This window comes from Aegilops tauschii, chromosome 3, assembly GCF_002575655.3.
Source record: "Aegilops tauschii subsp. strangulata cultivar AL8/78 chromosome 3, Aet v6.0, whole genome shotgun sequence".
Lineage (NCBI taxonomy): Eukaryota > Viridiplantae > Streptophyta > Magnoliopsida > Poales > Poaceae > Aegilops > Aegilops tauschii.
The window spans coordinates 329,271,449-329,291,039 of record NC_053037.3 but is presented as its reverse complement, the minus strand read 5'-3'; the positions used below and the strand labels follow the sequence as shown (position 1 = coordinate 329,291,039).

At 49.4% G+C, this 19,591-nt stretch overlaps 1 protein-coding gene across 2 annotated transcripts; it reads right to left on the bottom strand.

Moving 5' to 3' along the window:
* Positions 1-11,899: 11,899 nt before the first annotated feature.
* Positions 11,900-19,374, bottom strand: LOC109766662 (carbonic anhydrase, chloroplastic). Of its 2 annotated transcripts, XM_020325430.3 has the most exons (9): positions 18,955-19,317; positions 15,818-16,045; positions 15,405-15,466; positions 15,228-15,276; positions 13,105-13,221; positions 12,952-13,005; positions 12,686-12,771; positions 12,479-12,584; positions 11,900-12,331 (listed from the first exon to the last, which is right to left on the bottom strand). In XM_020325430.3, exons 2-9 carry the CDS (start codon positions 15,974-15,976, stop codon positions 12,197-12,199), a joined length of 768 nt encoding a protein of 255 aa, XP_020181019.1. In that variant the 5' UTR covers positions 15,977-16,045; positions 18,955-19,317; the 3' UTR covers positions 11,900-12,196. The 2 variants fall into 2 exon arrangements, with proteins under 2 accessions (XP_020181019.1, XP_020181018.1); XM_020325429.3 differs by lacking the exon at positions 15,818-16,045 and having other exon boundaries at positions 18,955-19,374.
* Positions 19,375-19,591: the final 217 nt, after the last annotated feature.

Genomic DNA, 19,591 nt, shown 5'->3' with positions numbered 1-19,591 from the left:
TGATGGTTGGAACATATTTCCAAGAGTTATAACATTAGTCTTTATATTACCCCGGTAAGATGATGACATGCCTAGCACACCTGGCCGGAGGACCTGTTGTTGTAGTTTCCTTTTTAGCAAGGTTAACCATTCTTCCATGAGGAAATTGTAAGACTTATTCTATAAGTTGTTCCTGATGGATCCTCTTTGTATCCAAAGTCCAACCTTTGCTTGAAGACCATGTCAATGCTATCTCGAAGCATGTCTATGGTACTCCGATTTCCAATAAAAACATTTGAAGCACAATGCTAAATTTTCCTTATCAATTGTCCAAAGACCGTTGTATGGGTAATGTCATGAAACTTCTCTCCCCTTTCCTAAAGGTTTTACTACTTATATCCTGTCATGGATATCATGCTCTGCTTGCCTTGGGAAGGCTATACCCCTGAAATATGTGTTTAAACACATTTCCCTTTCTATTGTCTTGTTTAATCTGATAATCGCATTTTCCTTTCCAATGTTTTGTTTAACCTTTCTTGTGATCTATATGACATAAGGAGTAATTATTCACTACTTATGTAAACACCTTGGTGTACAACCGATCCAGTAAGACCTTGTTGCTTTTGTTGATGGCATTTCGGTAACCACCGATGGACAAGAACTTTGCCTATTGGTCCGCCTCATTTCAACAAGCAGGAGAATGGTTCTCATCGTCCCTCGCCCTTGGTACCGATGTGGTTGCCGACATAACTGACCGGCTATCCTCTGACATGCCTTAGTTCCATGATCGTGCAAGACATCATTGCCTTCCTACTTTTAACCCACATGGTGGGCCCATAACCCACAGTTCCACAGGATCGAAAACTGACTCTCCTATACACCCCCTGTTCTTAAGGTTGTTCCTCGCACTTGGCCTCGTATGTGATTCATGAGCCACCTTACGAGAGATCATCAATTCTGGTATCAGACACAATACTTATTCCCATTGCTTTGAACCCCTTTCACGCCCTGTTTCAGGCATCGAACGATTGCCTGCCTGGTCGAAACTTCACATGATACCTCCATACTTTGCTCTCAATATTTTCTTAAGTTTAAATTTGAGAGTTACTTCCGCCACCTTCCTCGATGTTATCGACCAGATAGTCGACCTTGCAGAGGTCTGTTCTCCCGGAATGCCCACCCTTTATTCTTTCGTAAGTACGATGGAGTTCACGAAGAAAGGGTGCCGACTTCATTATGATGACCTGAAGCAGAGAAGTGAAGACATCAATGTATTGGACCGGCCTCTTCGAGAAGAGCAAGCCAGAATGAGAAGACCCGCTAGATTCGTTACCAAACCTTCCCCCCTTTCACTACCTCTTAAATCTCGGGACGAGATTTCTTGTAGTGGAGGAGCATTGTGATGCCCGGATAATTAGGCTACAGTAATCCCACGTTAATGATGCCAGGCCACACGGTTACTGTTGTTAATATCGCATTATTTCAAAACTAATTCAAATTCAAATTTGAATTTAAGTCAAACAATAAAAGTTTCCAAACATTAAAACTAAAATGCTCTAAACGTGTCAAATAATTCATGAGTATTAATGGTGGAGAAACCACATTTTTAAAACATGTTTAAATGCTCAATAGTAATTAACACAGTGGCTAAAATAATTAAATAAATGACTTTTTTATTTAATAAAATCCTACACTATTTTATTTGGAAGTCAAGCTTTTTATGACAGAGGCTTAATTTACAACACTAATGTAGGCGCTAATTATTTATCTTAATAGAGTTAAAATAAGTTGGAAGTTAAGAGAAAACAGAAAATAAAATAAATAAAAAGGTAAAAGATAAAACAAAAAAACAAAAGGAACCCCCCCTCTCACTGGGCTTCGGCCCAGCACGCCACCAGGCCGCCTAGCCGGCCCAACCGGCCACCCACCACATTCCCACTTAACCCCCCACTCCCCCGAAAACCCTAGCCGTCGCCCCACTCCCCCCCCCCCACGTCCGCCCCCCCTCCCGATCCGATCTGGATCGGGGCACGAACTGCGCCGACGCCACCCCGCTACTCGACGCCGTCGCCGGAGGCCACCTCGCTGGACCGCCACCTTGGTGGACTGCCCCCCGCCGTCGTCCCCGACATCCTCCCCGCGCCCCACTGCCCTATCCCTACGGCCCCCGTGAGCTTCCCCCTCCTTCTCTATCCCTCACGCGCCGCGCTCGGCCACCCCTAGTTTCCTTCCCTCCTTCCCCCGTCCCCATGTGCACACCGCGCCCTTGCGCGCCGTTAGGCGAGACCACGCGCCACCGTCACCCCGTTCCCACCGTGCGCAGCCATCGCGCTCCCCGCGCTCACCACGGCTGCGTCGGCCATGCGCTGCTTCGCCCCATCGCCCCGGCCGCGCTCATCGCGGCCCCGCCCCACCCAGCGCTCGCGCCGATCGCTTTGGCCCGCGCCGCAGCCGCACCCTGTGCGCGCCGCCCGCCCGTGCTGCGCCTCTGCTCGCGGTGCGCGCCTCATCTGCCGAGCCCTCGCCCACGCGCCTCACTGCCCCGCCTCGCCGGCGCTGCTGCAGCTCGCCGGACCCGTCGCTCGCGTCCGCCCGCTTCAAGTCGCTCGCTGTTGCACCTCTGCCGCCCTCGCCCGCCTCCGACGTGCCGCCTCCGCTCATCCTTACAGCCGCCGCCACCCCGCCGTTGCCTCGCCGCGCCGCCCGCACTGGCCACCCCTTGCCTCCTGCCGCTGACCACGGCCTGGCCGCGCCCGCGCCGGCTGACTGCACCGGCCGCACCCGCTCGGCCTCGCCTCGCTACCGGGCGGGCTGCGGCTTCGCCCGCACCCGCATGCCCGCTATGGCCCCAGGGGCCTTTGATAGCTGGGCCCTGCCCCCTGTGTCTATGACACGTGGGGCCCAGCCCCCATAAAATTTATTAAAAAAAGGATTTTTTTATAAAAAGTAAATAAAAATATTAATTAATTAATTAGATTAACTTAATTAATTTTTTTAGACTAACCTAATGATTATGTAAACTAATTAACTCTGTTAATTAGCCTGCTAACTAAACAGCCTATGAGATGCGGGACCCACCTGTTAGGTTGACCAGGTCAACGGTCAACGTTGACTGCTGATGTCATGCTGATGAATTAATTAATTTTTGAATTAAATTAATTTATTAAATCCAAAAATTGATTAAATCTTTTAAAATTAATATAAAATAAACCGTAGCTTAGATGAAAATACTTTGCACATAAAAGTTGCTTAGAACGACGAGACGAATCAGAATACGTAGTCCGTTCGTCCGCCACACATCCCTATCATAGCGAACCCGCAACTTTTCCCCTCCGGTTCATTTGTCCGAAAACGCAAAACACCGGGGATACTTTCCCGGATGTTTCCCCCCTTCGCCGGTATCACCTCCTACGACGTTTGGGCACACCTGGCACCGTTACTTGTCCTATCATGCATCGATATGCATCTATTTGCATTGTATTCATTGTTTCTTCGCCCTCTTATCTCTGGTAGACTACGAGACTGACGCCGCTACTGGTGCCCCGATCGACTACGTTGTTGATGACTCCTTGCCAGAGCAACCAGGCAAGCCCCCCCTGATCACCAGATATCGCCTATTCTTTCTCTCTACTACTTGCATTAGAGTAGTGTAGCATGTTACTGCTTTCGATTAATCCTATTCTGCTGCATAGCCTGTCATTGTTGCTACAGTATTACCCTTACCTGCAATCCTAAATGCTTAGTAATAGCATGCTAATATTCCATCAGTGGCCCTACATTCTTGTCCGTTTGCCATGCTATACTACTGAGCCGTGATCACTCGGGGGGGTGATCACGGGTATATACTTATATACATAATGTATGATACATGTGGTGACTAAAGTCGGGTCGGCTGGTAGAGTACCCGCAAGTGATTCCGATGTGGGGGCTGAAAGGACAGGTGGCTCCATCCCGTTAGAGGTGGGCCTGGGTTCCCGACGGCCCCCGATTGTTACTTTGTGCGGAGCGACAGGGCAGGTTGATACCACCTAGGAGAGAGGTAGGCCTGGCCCTGGTCGGCGTTCGCGGTTACATCCATTAACACATTTAACGAGATCTTGGTATTTGATCTGAGTCTGGCCACTGGCCTATATGCACTAACCAACTACGCGGGAACAGTTACGGGAACTCGACGTCATGGTATCAGCCAAAGCCTTCTTGACGTCAGCGGCTGAGCGGCGCGCGCCGGATTGGACCATAAGCCTGCGCTTGTATTAAGGGGGCTAGGTCTACTTCCGGCCGCGTTCGCAACGTGTAGGTGTGCAATGGGCGATGGGCCCAGACCCCTGCGCGCATAGGATTTAGAGCGGCGTGCTGACCTCTCTGTTGTGCCTAGGTGGGGCTGCGACGTATTGATCTTCCGAGGCCGGGCATGACCCAGGAAAGTGTGTCTGGCCAAAGGGGATCGAGCGTGTTGGGAAATGTGGTGCACCCCTGCAGGGAAGTTTATCTATTCGAATAGTCATGATCCTCGGTAACAGGACGACCCAGAGTTGTACCTTGACCTTATGAACACTAGAACCGGATACTTAATAAAACACACCCTTCCAAGTGCTAGATATAACCCGGTGATCGCTCTTGTCGGTGTCAAAACCGGCGGATCTCGGGTAGGGGTTCCCGAACTGTGCATCTAAGGCGGATGGTAACAGGAGGCGGGGGACACAATGTTTACCCAAGTTCGGACCCTCTCGATGGAGGTAATACCCTACTTCCTGCTTGGTTGATCTTGATGATGTGAGTATTACAAGAGTTGATCTACCACGAGATCGTAGAGGCTAAACCCTAGAAGCTAGCCTATGATTATGATTGCTGTTGTCCTACGAACTAAACCCACCGGTTTATATAGACAACGGAGGGGGCTAGGGTTACACAGAGTCGGTTACAAGGGAGGAGATCTACATATCCGAATTGCCAAGCTTGCCTTCCACGCAAAGGAGAGTCCCATCCGGACACGGGACGAAGTCTTCAATCTTGTATCTTCATAGTCCAACAGTCCGGCCAAAGTATATAGTTCGGCAGTCTGAGGACCCCCTAATCCAGGACTCCCTCAGCTCTCACACAGGGCGACGAGGGGAGGATAGCCGGGTAGGATTATGCTATGCAATGCTACTTGGTTGTAACGCCCACGATGCGGCTATATCTCCCACGTGTCGAGGCACGACTTAGAGGCATAACCGCATAGTGGTTTTGTCGCAAGAAGGGTCATCTTCACACAATCCCATGTAATGAACAAGAATGGGATAAAGAGTTGGCTTACAATCACCACTTCACACAATACATAAATATAATTCATACATCATCCAAAATACAAACATATAGACCGACTACGGTCAAAATCCAGATGAAAATAAGACAACCCCAAATGCTAGATCCCCGATCGTCCCAACTGGGCTCCACTACTGATCATCAGGAAAAGACACATAGTAACGACCACGTTCCTCGTCGAACTCCCACTTGAGATCGACCCCATCATCTGCACTGGCATCATCGGCACGTGCAACTGTTTTGGTAGAATCTGTGAGTCACGAGGACTCAGCAATCTCACACCCGCAAGATCAAGACTATTTAAGCTTATAGGAAAGGATGGTGTAATGAGGTGGAGCTGCAGCGGCAATAAGCATATATGGTGGCTAACATACGCAAGAGAGAGCGAGAAGAGAAGCAATGGAACGGACGTCAACTAGCAATGACCAAGAAATGGTCCTGAACTCCTACTTACGTCAAGCATAACTCAGACCGTGTTCACTTCCCGGACTCCGCCGAGAAGAGACCATCACGGCTACACCCGCAGTTGATGTATTTTAATGGGTCAAGTGACAAGTTCTCTACAACCGGACATTAACAAATTCCCATCTGCCTCATAACCGTGGGCACGGCTTTCGAAAGATAATACCCTGCAGGGGTGTCCCAACTTAGCCCATCATAAGCTCTCACGGTCAACGAAGGGTAAACCTTCTCCCGGAAAGACCCGATCAGTCTCGGAATCCCGGTTTACAAGACATTTCGACAATGGTAAAACAAGACCAGCAAAGCCCCCGAATGTGCCGACAAATCCCGATAGGAGCTACACATATATCGTTCTCAGGGCACAATGGATGAGCCAGACGTCGGGTTGGCATAGACCCTGGTTGCCTAGGGGGCGCCGGACATCGCTCGGTTTGGGCCAGCACTCGAAGGAGCACTGGTCCGGGGGTTTAAAATAAAGATGACCCTCGGGCTCGCGAAAACCCGGGGGAAAAGGCTTAGGTGGCAAATGGTAAAACCAAGGTTGGGCCTTGCTGGAGGAGTTTTATTCAAGGCGAACTGTCAAGGGGGTCCCATAAATCACCCGACCGCGTAAGGAACGCAAACTCAAGGAACATAATCCCGGTATACAAGTAACTAGGGCGGCAAGAGTGGAACAAAACACCAGGCATAAGGCCGAGCCTTCCACCCTTTACCAAAATATATAGATGCATTAATTAAATAAGAGATGTTGTGATATCCCAACATATCCATGTTCCGACATGGAACCAACTTCAACTTCACCTGCAACTAGCAACGCTATAAGAAGGGCTGAGCAAAAGCGGTAACTTAGCCAAACAACGGTTTGCTAGGAAAGGATGGTTAGAGGCTGACATGGCAAAATGAGAGACATGATATAGCAAGTGATAGGTAGCGCAGCATGGCAATAGAGCGAACAACTAGCAAAGCAAAGATAGAAGTGATTTCGAGGGGTGGTCATCTTGCCTGCAAGGTTCTCAGAGTTGTCGAAAGCTTGATCCTCGTAAGCGTACTCAACAGGTTCCTCGTTCACGAACTCGTCTCCCGGCTCTACCCAAGACAAGAACACAAACGAACGGAACCACAATCAACAACGAGAAATGCACAAGCAACATGATGCAAAACATGTATGATATGCGAGATATGATACGCGATGCATATGCGTGCTCCGGAAGGAAAATGATGAACAAGGCAGTAACTTGGCAAACCAAGCATGCCACTGGAAAGATGAGATGATTTCGGTCGAAATCGATATAAAGATCACCGGAAACGGATGCACGGTTTGCAAATGGCAAGCAAAACAAGAATGACACGAATCTGCGATTAACAGCATGATAGCACGTAAAATGCAACAAACAACAATGCTACAGCACCCCAACATAGCAACTAAGCATATGACAGTAATCTACAGGAGATGCTTGACAAAAGATGAACACTGAGCTACTGCTAGTTCACAACATATCAAGCTCAAACAAGCATGGCAAAAGTGCAAAAGATAACAGGTTCACAGACTTGGTGAAATTACTGGACATGGCAGAAAACAGCATCAGGTAGCAATGTTCAGAGCACGAAAACAACAATCTACAGGAACTTAACATAGCAAAACAAGGCATAAAAGTGTTCTACTAAATGCATATGACAAAAGTCCCTTACTGACCATAAGCCAAAAAGGACCATAAGATATGATGGCAAGCATGTAAACATAGCAAGTTTCGTTATCAGGTTTCAGACTTAGCAGAAAACAGAGCATGGCAGAAACAATAATATGAAGGCATGTTGGTGAGCTTGATGCACTCACTACAGAGCAATGCATGACAAAACAAGCATACCTACATAAAGATGGAATGTTTATAAAGCTATCCATGGCAAGAACAAAAGCATAGCATCTATGGATCAACTATGACAAGCTTGGCAAAATTGCATATCATGTTAAGAATCTGCCAGAAATATTTTATAGCAAAAGTAGAGAAAGATTGCGTCATGCTATGGCACTCCATAATTGCAAACAAGGGCAGGAATGGATCAATTACAACTATAGCTACAAAATATCCTTACTGAACATCACCAAAATATGCATGGATCTCTCTGTAGCATCAAGTTTACATGGCAACAAAATAACAGCAGACAAGGACTTGGAGGAATCACTGAGTCCCTCAAATCAGAAACATTACGGAGCCTACTTTGCATGCTTGTGCTAGTCACCACAGAGATCACAAAATTCATGGCATACACCCTTCTAAAGATGGCATGGCATACAATAAAACACATGTAGAGCTCATGCCCATAAGATACACAGATTTAAAGATACAAAAATGACAAATCTCCAAGTTCTGATAAGAACCAGAGGATAACAGTAACTATCCCTCTTCCAACAGAGATTTGGGCATCAAGATGACCTCTAATGAACATAGTGCAATTGAACAAAATGAAGAGCGTCACGAGGCGAACAATTTGACATATTACACGCATGAAACGGAGCTACATGCAAGAAGTTATGCACTGATGAACATGAGCACTTATTAAGAAAAATCACAGACTTAGAAAAATATGGGGGTCAGGGAAAGTCTAACGCTACAGTATCACCAGATCCGATCGGGGTCTCGGTAGGGTTCGGGCGCGCGGTGGCCGGAGCCCTCGCCGGAGGCTTGCCGAAGGAGAGGAGGGGAACGGCGCGCGGGTCGGGGAAGGAGAGGAAGGAGCCGGAGGAGAAGGGCGGCGGCGTTGCCGCGGTGGCGGGCGGCGCCGGCGACGGTGCGGAGGCCGGGCGGCGAGGCGGCGCGGCGCCGGCGCGGAGGCGGCGGGGCGAGGCGGAGGTCGGGCGGCGGCTCGGGGCCCGGTCGCGCGCGGGCGGGCCGGCCTCGGGCCCGGCGGGCCGCGGCGGCGCGAGGACGGCGGCGGTGACGTGTCGGCTGCGGATTCGTCGGGGCGCGGCGGCGGACGCGTCCGGTCCGGTCCGGAGTGTCCAGCGGCGGAGAGGGAACGGAGCTAGGGTTGGACTGCGCGAAAATCTCGGGGGTCTCACATATAAATAGGTAGAGGGAGCTAGGAGGCTTCAAATGAGGTGCGGTTTTCGCTCACACGATCGTGATCGAACGACCTAGAGCATGGAAGAGAGTTTGGTGGGTTTTGGGCTGGTTTTTAGGGGGGTTTGCTGGACACACAAATGAACTTTGCGGATGCCCGGTTAACCGTTGGAGTACCAAACGACCTCCAAATGGAACGAAACTTGACCGGTGGTCTCCGGGTGGTATATTAAGGCCACTTGACAAGCCTCGGTCCATTCCGAGAATGTTTGACACCCGCACACGAAAGAAAACAAGAGGGATGCGCCGGAGGAGATAGGAGCGCCGGATTGCAAAACGGACAACGGGGAAAATGCTCGGATGCAAGAGACGAACACGTATGCAAATGCAATGCACATGATGACATGATATGAAATGCATGACATGAACAAAATACAAAACGAAAAACAAACCCGACCACAAAGGGAATATCATAACACATAGCCGAAAATGGCAAGAGTCGGAGTTACAAATATGAAAAGTTACATCCGGGGTGTTACATTGGTGAACTTACCATCTACTCTCTTCTACATGCTGCAAGATGGAGGCTGCCAGAAGCGTAGTCTTCGACAAGACTAGCTATCCCCCTCTTATTCTGGCATTCTGCAGTTCAGTCCACCGATATTGCCCCTTTACACAGATACCCATGCATATCTAGTGTAGATCCTTGCTTGCGAGTACTTTGGATGAGTACTCACGGTTGCTTTTCTTCCTCTTTTCCCCCTTTGCATTCTTCTTGGTTGTCGCAACCAGATGCTGGAGTCCAAGAGCTAGAGATCCCGAGGATGATTCTACATGGAGTTTGGCTTCTAGGAGTAGTTAGGAGGTCCCAGGCAGGAGGCCTGCGCCTCTTTCGATCTGTATTCCAGTTTGTGCTAGCCATCTTATGGCAACTTGTTTAACTTATGTCTGTACTCAGATATTGTTGCTTCCACTGGCTCGTCTATGCTCGAGCACTTGTATTCGAGCCCTCGAGGCCCCTGGCTTGTATTATGATGCTTGTATGACTTTTTTTTTTAGAGTTGTGTTGTGATATCTTCCCGTGAGTCCCTCATTTTAATCGTACACGTTTGCGTGTATGATTAGTGTACGATTGAATCGTTGGCGTCACGGCGACGGTGTCGTAGTAGAGGCGCACGGGGGTCGACGGCGGCGGCGGGCAATGCAAGCCGATCAAGCATAGATCGGAAAACCAAAAAGAAAACGCCGATCAAGATGACCGGCGGGAGAGAGAAAACCCGGAGCAAGGGCTCGGGAAAAGACACTCTAGGGCAGTCGATCAACACGACCGGCGGACGAACCCTAGGTACGGGCGGCGCGGCCCCCAGCGGCGGTCATGGAGGCCGACCGCCCCGAGGGCGACGCGCGGGTGCGGAAGCGACGGCGACTAGGGTTTAGGATCGATTAGGTTGATACCATATTAGCTGAGGGAGAGGGATTTGATGGAATAGTTCGTTGTATTGCTTGAGCTTCGTGAACATATATATATAAAAGTACATGATCTACTTGAAGTACAAGACAAGCCAGAATATTTCCTAGTTTATCCTGCGTTTCCTAATACCATCACCTTACTCAACAGAATGAAATGTGATGGATCCTTTTAGACTGATGCACTAAGACACCGGAGACTGGAAATTGACAGCTGACAGAGCTGAATGCAACTATTCGTTTTGCACTAACAATATCCAACTCACGGATGAAAAGAGTCCGAAAGGTAGACCTTTCTTTCTTGAAAAACGAAACTGAAGATACTTCCTACACATGAGCATAGATTACCGACTATGTAGTTCCATTGTCGAGGTCATTAGTAAACGAGTAAATTACACAAAACCATCATTTTGAAAACTAGGTTTGCGAAAAACACTACAATGCATTTTTTTTGTAAAAAATACCATGTCTACGATAATCTTTGCAAAAAACACCGATCGGCATATTAGTCTCGTTTGAGCATGTTTATAACAAATGGGACCCGCTCTTCGCTGATGTGCCATAACGTTTTGCTGTTAGTTGGTGTTTAAAGCAAAAACACCCCCAACGTTCTTCCCCATGCTGCCAGGCCCTCTCACCGCGCCACCACACGCTCACAGGCTCCACCGCCGCGCCCCACGCTGGACCCCGACGACATCCGCTTCCACCTCCGCACCACATGCCGGATCCGGCGACATCCGGCTCGACCTGCAGCCGGAGCGCAAGGCGCAGCCCTGCAACCGGTGCCCAAGGCCCTTCGGCGGCGGCGGCACCATCCGTGCCTGGTTCCCCGGCCGCCAGCGTGGCCCATGGCGGCCGCCCCGATCTGCAGCAGGCCCAAGGGCAGACCAACTTTGGCAGCGGCAGCAAGAAGTGTCTGGTTCCCCGGCTGCCGGCGCGGCCCTTCGGCGGGCGCCCTGACTACAACGACAGCGGGACGATGTGCGCATGCTGGAGCTCATCCTGGTCGCCGCCAAGATCCAAATCAGGCTCGCCCCAATCCATCCAAATCGAGCTCGCCCCAGCACCAATTAGAGAGAAGAGGAGGTGCTAGACCTCGAAGCCGGCGAGGTCCCTCAGCCGCCTCAAGCCTCCATGGGCGCAGCCCCAGCCAGCGACGAGAACCCATGGCCCCCGTGCTATTGGTTTTATGCACGTGGGGGCTAATTGTGATTTTGCATTTTGATTCAGGGGTGTATACATAAAATTCTAGGGACTAGTTTGTAAATTTAGATCAAAACCCATTGGCATTATGCCACGCATGCAGAAAACGGGTCCCATTTGTCATAAACGCGATCAAACTAGACTAAACCGCCGATCAGTGTTTTTGCAAAAAGATTACCGTAGACGTGGTGTTTTCTTTATAAAAAAATGTATTGTAGTGTTTTTCACAAACCTAGCCTTCAAAGTGGTGGTTTTGTGCAATTTACTCTTAGTAAACATGACATTACTGCATGACCTCAATCTTTCAGTTGTATGGTGTCTTTAGTCAAGTTCGGTTCCTTCAGATATACAAACTCTTTCTTTGGTTGGGCTAACAGCAAAGCAGTGCCAGACACCAGATGGAGAACCGTAAGGACAAAGGGTAATAAAAGGGTAAACTGTTCATGAAAATATTATTAAACTTATATATGATGTCTTTTGATCACAGGACGATCAAATTATGCATCACATGGTAGTACAATTCCTCGTCAGAAAATGGTAAAAGAAAAAGGGTTCTATTGCTTATGGCGAATTCACATCGGGCCATCCCGGCATCCAGTACTGGAAAACAACGAGTACGCACTCCATGGCATTGGATTCACATCGGTCGGTCGGACGATATCTTGATATATGTACGCGTTTGCATTCGCATGTATATATAGGAGTTAACCGCTGGGGAAGATTTACTGCTCCCATGTCTCGAACTTGCCGGAGACGAAGTCGTAATGGCCGCCGACGAGCTTGAGGGTTCCGTTGGACACACCCTCCTTGACGAACGGGTAGGTCAGGAGGTTCTGCAGGGACACGTTCACTGCCTCCTGAGGAAACAATTCAGAAATATCTCTTGGTCAGCGTACCAATCAGTTAGACAAACCACATGCAGAATTGTGGAGTCTGCAGTATTGCTAATAGGAGTACTGTATGAGCAAAGTAGTATGAGATGGCAGATGGGCAATGTTGCGAACCTTTTCGAGGACGGTGCACTGGTCATCGAAAGGCATGGAGGCGCACTCAGTCTGCACCTTCTTCTTGGCCGGGAAGCCGATCCTGACCCAGTCCTCGACGAAGTGGCTGACAAGACCAATCAAATAGACAGTCAGAAACTGATCGGAGAGACGGTAGTAGCGCTAGTTGGAGTAAGATGTGAGCCGTTATACTCTAGTGGTACTTACAAGGAGTCGTCTGCGCCATCCTTGAGTGAGAGCAGAGCCTTGATTCCACCGCAGCGGCTGTGGCCAATCACCACGATGACCTCAACCTGCAGCCAAAAGTCCATATCAGGCCATGCTCTAAAATACTGTCAGTGCCCATGTTCACTTGTTCTTATACCAGTAGTTGGGTGACAGCAAAGTCCACTAGTGCAATAATGCATTATAGCACTCCTATTTTAGAAGCGACAGCACCAGAGAAAGAAGAGAGAGGGAGGGAGGGAGTTGACCTTGAGAGCACAGACGGCGTATTCGATGGCCGATCCAACACCGGCGTACTTGTTCTGTAGTTGACAAAAGAAGGGTGGGCAAAAATATCGTCAATAATGCACTTCGGGGAAAAGAAGAAAGAAAAAAAGAGGAAGAGGGAAACGGGGCGGGACCTTGCAGTAGGAGGGGACCATGTTGGCGATGTTGCGGATGGTGAAGGCCTCGCCGGGCTCCAGGCCCAGGGTGACCGATGGGCACACACGCGAGTCGGCGCACGCGAACACCATGTACTGCACACACAATCACCACCACCAGGTCAATCAACCAAGAAAGAAAAGAAAAGAAAAGATGCTCCACTAGTGCTAAGCATAAGCACTGAATCCACTTTGTGGGGTGTTATATTAGAGAGCATTTCACAGTGGTTAGTGATAAGCAGATGGGTTGTTCAGCGCATAAACAAATATAAGCAGAGGCGCTGATAATAAGCGTGATAGGCGGAGTAGGCGGTTCCTTCTGACACACAGACGCACAGCTTTGCGCTAAAGGCTGCCGCTTTTGACCTGTCTCCGGCCCAACATACCCACTTTTTATCCAGAGGGGAGAGAGAGAGAGAGAGCGCATGGCATGCAGAGGGGCTCGCGAGAAGGAACCGGAGACCGTACGGTACAGGAGACAGAAAGGCGAGCAAAGCGAGTAGCGGGAAGGTTCCCTCCGTGCCACAGGCTTCTATCTATTCCAAACCAAATTACCGACTAAACACATGATTATGACGCGTGACAGTAGACCCGACCCGACGAAGGAGTTGATTATGGGCCATGCCTGCCTTTGTGTGAGTTATCAAGACAGGACCACCGGCGGTTTCTTCTGCAAGAAATGAAGGCAGGCCCACACCCCGCAACTTGCTCCTCCGATGGCGACACGGCGGAAGTACTACTGCAGGATCTTTTCATCCTGCAGTAGCAGAACTACTGTGGGATGTGGCACGGATGATCAGATGTGGATCACAGTATTACCGTCTCCCTGTACAGCAGCCTTTCGGCCTTAACCGAGCTCTCAGGTCAGGTAGTACTACTGCGAGACTCCGTGCTCGCATAGGCCAACCTGATTAAGATAAGCATATGCCAATCTCTAAAAGGATACGGCCAAACATATGTATGTATGCGCCAAACTCTTTCGTAAAAGGCAGGCGCAAGGCTCCGTCCACACACGCATTAATCTGTGATGGGTGGTCCACGGATTGGTAACTCCGTGGTAGGGCCTGCTTAATCATGGAGTACCACGCAGAGCCGCAGCGCCATAGCCATACACTGCTAGCTCCAGCTAGCTATGCCCTGTTCTCAGGTAGTATCTCTTCTCTGCTTACAATAAATAATACCCCGAGCTAGGACGGAGCAAGACTTGCCGCTCACGGTTCTTGTGCGTGGGGTCTGACGCGGCCGGTGCCAAGATGATGAAGCTTCCATATAAATGGCCATCATCAAAAGACCTTCATCTTCAACTCCGATAGTGCGGAGTGACGGCCATTTTTTCTCAAAGAAAAAAGGATGGCAGCAACTGAGACGACTGGGATCGAAATTCAACACCGCCAGCCAAGGGAACCTCAACGACTGCATTGGCAAGCACGCCAATGGAGAAGAGAATCCAGAGGAGAGGAAAAATAAAATGCTGCTTCTTGTACTTGCAAGATTCTGAACGTCAAGTTATCCTAGCTGCTAGGACAACAGAAAAGGGCGAAAAAGAACCATATTCTAATACCACAAGACCACAAAGCGAGTGATAGGGACGGTGACATCTCAATAAGCCAAATCATATCATGGCATCGCAGTGCACATGGGAGTCGTTACCGCGGCGCGATCCGATTTCCTGGATGTGCACGACAGGTGGGGGTTTATTCGGAGGGAGATCCACAACTGTACTGGTTTCAGCTTGAGATTGCCTACCGCCTATCTTTGGTACGGTAGTGCAGTGGTGGTTGTCTTAACACATAACCTAGTATCAACTGGCCGGCAATGGCGACAAGCTGTCCCCTGTTACGGTCAGGCCATGCCATGCAATTAGGACAAGCGGCAGTTTTCTTTCATCTACTTTGACCGCATCAGGAAATGCTATGGGCACCCACAGAGTGTATCCCGGATTATGCGCCGAACGGCAGGCTAATGTGAACAGAGGATTTCTTCCGCTGCTGCGCTAAGCAAAGGTATTTCTCGATCCCCAAATCTACACAACAACTAGAGCAGTAGTAGCTGCTAGAGAGGAGACAACATTTTATGGCTGAAGCAAATGATGGGGTACATACCTTGGGCGCCTGGCCGGCCTTGAGGGGCTCGAAGAAATCGGGCTTCTTGCTGCCAAGAGGAAACGGAAACGGAAACGGACAGAGAATCAGTTGAAGAAGAAGAAGACTCAAATCGAACCAACCAAACCATCATAAGTCGAAGCAGCAGGACAGGAACAGGATTGGTGGTGAACTTACTCGTAGACCTCGGTCTTGAACTTCTCGAACCCGGTCTTGAGGCGCTCCACGGCGGCGTCCATCTGCAAGGGGAGGAGAGGATCAACACCAAATTAGTTGCCGTCGCCACACACGCGCACACACACACACACACTCACAGCAGGAAGAAACAAATAAACACTCGATATGCATCATGCGAATTTCGAGAGACAGAGCTGTGCCCACGGAAAGGGAGAGCGTGCGCAAACAAATTAAGGCGATTCAAGAGGATAACTAAATGCTTTACAAGAAAAAAAGAAAAGCTGAAAGGGCAAGCTGTGAACTGAATCGAAAGGGGGGCGGCGAAAAGGAAACGGAAAAAGATGAGATGGATGGATGGATGGAGCAGTTTATGGGTGGTCTGTGGGGGAGGGGGAGGGAGGAGGGAGACGGACCTTGTTGGAGGGTGGAGGAGGTGGTGGATGGTAGGTAGGCTTCTGGAGGAGTGACGAGGAGGAAGAATCTATCGCTGCCGCCGCTGCTGCTGGGTTGTTCTCCCCACCGGGGGCGGAGGGCTTCTTATAGCAGCAGGGGAGGCACAGGCAGCCGCTCATCTTCAACTATCGCGCTCGCGTTCGCGACTCTACTCTTTTGTTTTTTCTCTCCTCTCCCCTGACGGATTACTGGTAAACATGGCACGTGGAAAGAAGAAGGCAACGAAAGAAGTTAGCAAAGGAGGAGGGGCTGGCTGGCTTTGTGGCCAAATGGCCGATCACAATGGCAGCAGCTCTCTTTCTTTTGGTATGTTTTGATCAGATCATTAAGCCCGTGAATTCATGGTGACCGGACATCCTTATCTTTATCCTTTTGGAGTACTACTTTATGTAGTATAATGTTATTATTCATGGAATCAAATAAATACCAGGAAATGCTTCTAGAGAAAGCTAGTACAGTACTGTACTGCGAAACAAGGAACACGGTAGCTGGCGCGTGATGCAATTGCCACTAGGTCTAGAGTGTGGACACGGTTCACAAGTCAAAGCATATGCAGGTTGGACATGCCTTCAATTGTGTCCTGCCTGCCTAGTGCCTAGTGGAGCAGTACTATCTCAGATCCCCAGAAGCGCTTGCCCAGGTGCATGAGGTGAACTTCGCAAAAAAGAAAGGTGCATGAGGTGAAGGTGGGCCTGGGGTAGTCACCGGCTCCCAGATCCAAGGACAATTGGCAAGAAGAAAATTGGCAATTGGTAATGTGCTGGGCTCCTCTACTCAACCAACGTCGGGTACGCTAATTCCAGATGCTGGGGCCGCGGAAGGGCCGCCCGGCCACGAGTTCCACCTGCGGGGCCACCTGAATTGACGCCTCTATCCCACCCGTACCAACTGCTGAGACCACCGCTTCCTGAATTATTGGAACCTTGCTCCCTCCCTCCCTCCCTCCCTCGTCCTCAGTCGACCGACGAGCCCTCCTGAATCTCCGCCACTACTCCTTCCGGCCCGCGTCTGCTGCCCAAAGCAGTCGCCGATCGAAGTCCAACGGCAACTGCTTGCTCTTTTTTTCTTTAACGGCGTTTCTGCTCTCTTTTTTACATGCATGGAGCATGATGTATGATGCCAACTAATATTTGTGCCCATTCTTTAGAATGAACTACTAATAAGATTAAAGCATTTTTTTTTGCGAGAGAAGATTAAAACATTGGGACGACATGTATGTAGGATTCTTTCGTTGTTGACATCTTAGCTGGAGAAACTGGATATGGTACTGCAACCACACATGGTTGAGGGTTGCAATCAGCTTCAAGCTCTGCATCACATCACTACGTGTAGCGTTGTGACGTTGATATCAACAAAAAATCAGGCCTCCTCCTACAGGCTAGCGGTAACAAAGTTTGGTTAGAGGGACTGTGGTATTTCCAGCCCATCAGGGTTCAAGTCCTGATGCTCGCATTTATTCTTGAATTATTTCAGAATTTCTGATGATGCGCATTCAGTGGGAGGATGGCGATGCGCATTCAGTGGAAAGAGACGTTCTCGTCGACGACGAGGTGCCTACGGTGACTTCATAAATTTCAAGATGATATGTCGGCTCAGTCTTTCCGAGGTGCTCGTAGAGGTAGGGTGTGTGTGCGCGCATTCATAGGGGTGAGTGTATGCACGTGTATATGAGCGTTGCGTCTCTACTGTGTTAAAAAAATGTGATTAACACATTTTTATGTACAATTTCCTATGTAAAAGTTTGGTAATGCACTTACTCTTTGTTTCCTTGAAATGAAATATTAATATAAATATGAAGATTTGTTGTAACATTCGAGTTGGATTAAGTGTAGTAGTAGCTTGCATAGGTGGTGTTTGAAAACTCGAAAAGAGGGAAAATGGGAAGCTGACCGAGTGGATGACCTAGTCGTTATTTCTGCAAGCCTTTTCTATCGGAAGTCAAACTACTGCTCAACATCAAGACAAAGGATGGACATCTTTCTCCAAGAATCAAGAGAATGGAAACATTGAGTAGACCTAGCTTAGGAGTACCTTACTTACTTAGATAAGCTAAAGTAACAACTGCCTTAACGACTCCATAGTTAACGCGTTTTATGTAGATTCTTTGATATAAAAGTTTGATATTTCTGCACTTACTCTTTGTTTTATTGAAATAAATGAAGATTTGTTATACCCTTCGAGGTGGATTTAGTGTAGTAACTTGCCTTGGTGGTGTTTGAAAACTCAAAAAGAGGAAAATAGGAAGCTTCTTATATCCAAAAAAATAAAATAGGAAGCTGACGGAGTGGATGACCTAGTCGTTAGTATTTCTGCAAGCTTTTGAGAATCAAAGTCAAACTACTTAACATCAAAGCCAAAGGATGGTCATTTTTCTCCAAGAACCAAGAGAGTGCTAGAAACATAGAGTAGACCTAGCTTAATTGGTGTCCTTTCAGTCTTAGCAATAATGCCCGATAGACTCCACCTTATCGCTTTAAGGAAAAGCTGCCGCTACATGTTTATGCACTAGTATAAACTTTGTCCTGTACACTTGAGACTTTGTGGAGTTATTTTCAATCCAGAGCACATTATTGTGTTAAATTAACATTATCGCTGGCCACCTCTCTGGAAACCCGTTCATGTTCATCCCACATATTCTATCCAGTTTGTTGACATGCATGTTGATGGTGGATGCAGAGAGGACTAAAAACACAATGCCTTTGTCTGTTAGATCCACATATATAATATTCAATGATTGCTTTTGCATAAATAGAAAAGGTTGCAAGAGTATAGGAGATCATGGCGATATGCAAGCCCCATGTGCAGAGCTGGTCAACTGTACAGCAGTAATGCGTTTTGATTTTTTGAGCTCGAAAACAAGGTGCATTTGGTTCAGCCATCACATGCATTTTGGTTGCCGTTCTCCCATATTTCGGGAAGAAGATCTAGGCATGTGGCGTGGAGCAAAGGGGCCCGTGACCCACGTACGTCGTTCCCAAAACAGCAAAGGACACGCCATGATGCCAAACTTAGCTAAGCTTAACAAGGGCTGTGCCGGCCGGATAGAGGAACGATATGCATGGTGCATGCAGCTGCGAACGTGCGTAGTAGTACGTACCAATGCGGGTGCGACGGGCGCGGCCTGGACGGGGGTGTTCCTGATGAGCTTGGGGCGGAAGGAGGAGGAGTTGGAGGGCGCGGGGGTGCCGAGGCTGGCGACGATGGTGGAGGAGCGGGCACGGGGCGCGACGGTTGCGTAGCACCAGTTAGCCGCGGCGGTCGACATTGTGCAGATGGGCAGTGCCTGCTGCCCTCCTTATACGCGCAACAAATAGTGCGGGGAGCGCGTGCGTGCGGACAAACGCCCTAGGGCCCGGGTGCGAGGCGCGCGGCGGCGTGCGGCTCGGCACGGCCGGTGGATGCCGGCCACTGGCACCGGGCGCCCTCATCCCCCCGGCGCCACACCGGATAGGCTCGCGATAACGCGACGCTGGATCGTGGCCAACGGTTCGCAAGGCACGGATCCTGGTCCACACGCGGGAGGATGGGGCCGGGAAATCAAGGATTTGAATGCGCGGCGTTGGGGAGGTGGGAGTACGGTTGAGAGAGAGAGATGGATGACGATGTGGACGTGGGTGTATGCCGCTACCTGCCTGTGCTGGCGGTCTCCGCCGCCTATCAATTGTCAAAGGCTGGGCTTGGGCCTGGGCCGACGGTGAGGTGTGGTCGCGATGAACTGGGTGAAGTGTGATCAG

Bases quoted from the DNA above. Each gene is read 5' to 3' on its own strand.
- LOC109766662 (XM_020325429.3), bottom strand. From the start codon at position 19,122: ATGTCGACCGCCGCGGCTAACTGGTGCTACGCAACCGTCGCGCCCCGT. The intron at 13,222-15,227 runs GTATGTACCCCA...TTGTGTGTGCAG, and splicing joins AGGCCGGCCAGGCGCCCAAG to TACATGGTGTTCGCGTGCGC. The intron at 13,006-13,104 runs GTCCCGCCCCGT...TGTCAACTACAG, and splicing joins TGGTCCCCTCCTACTGCAAG to AACAAGTACGCCGGTGTTGG.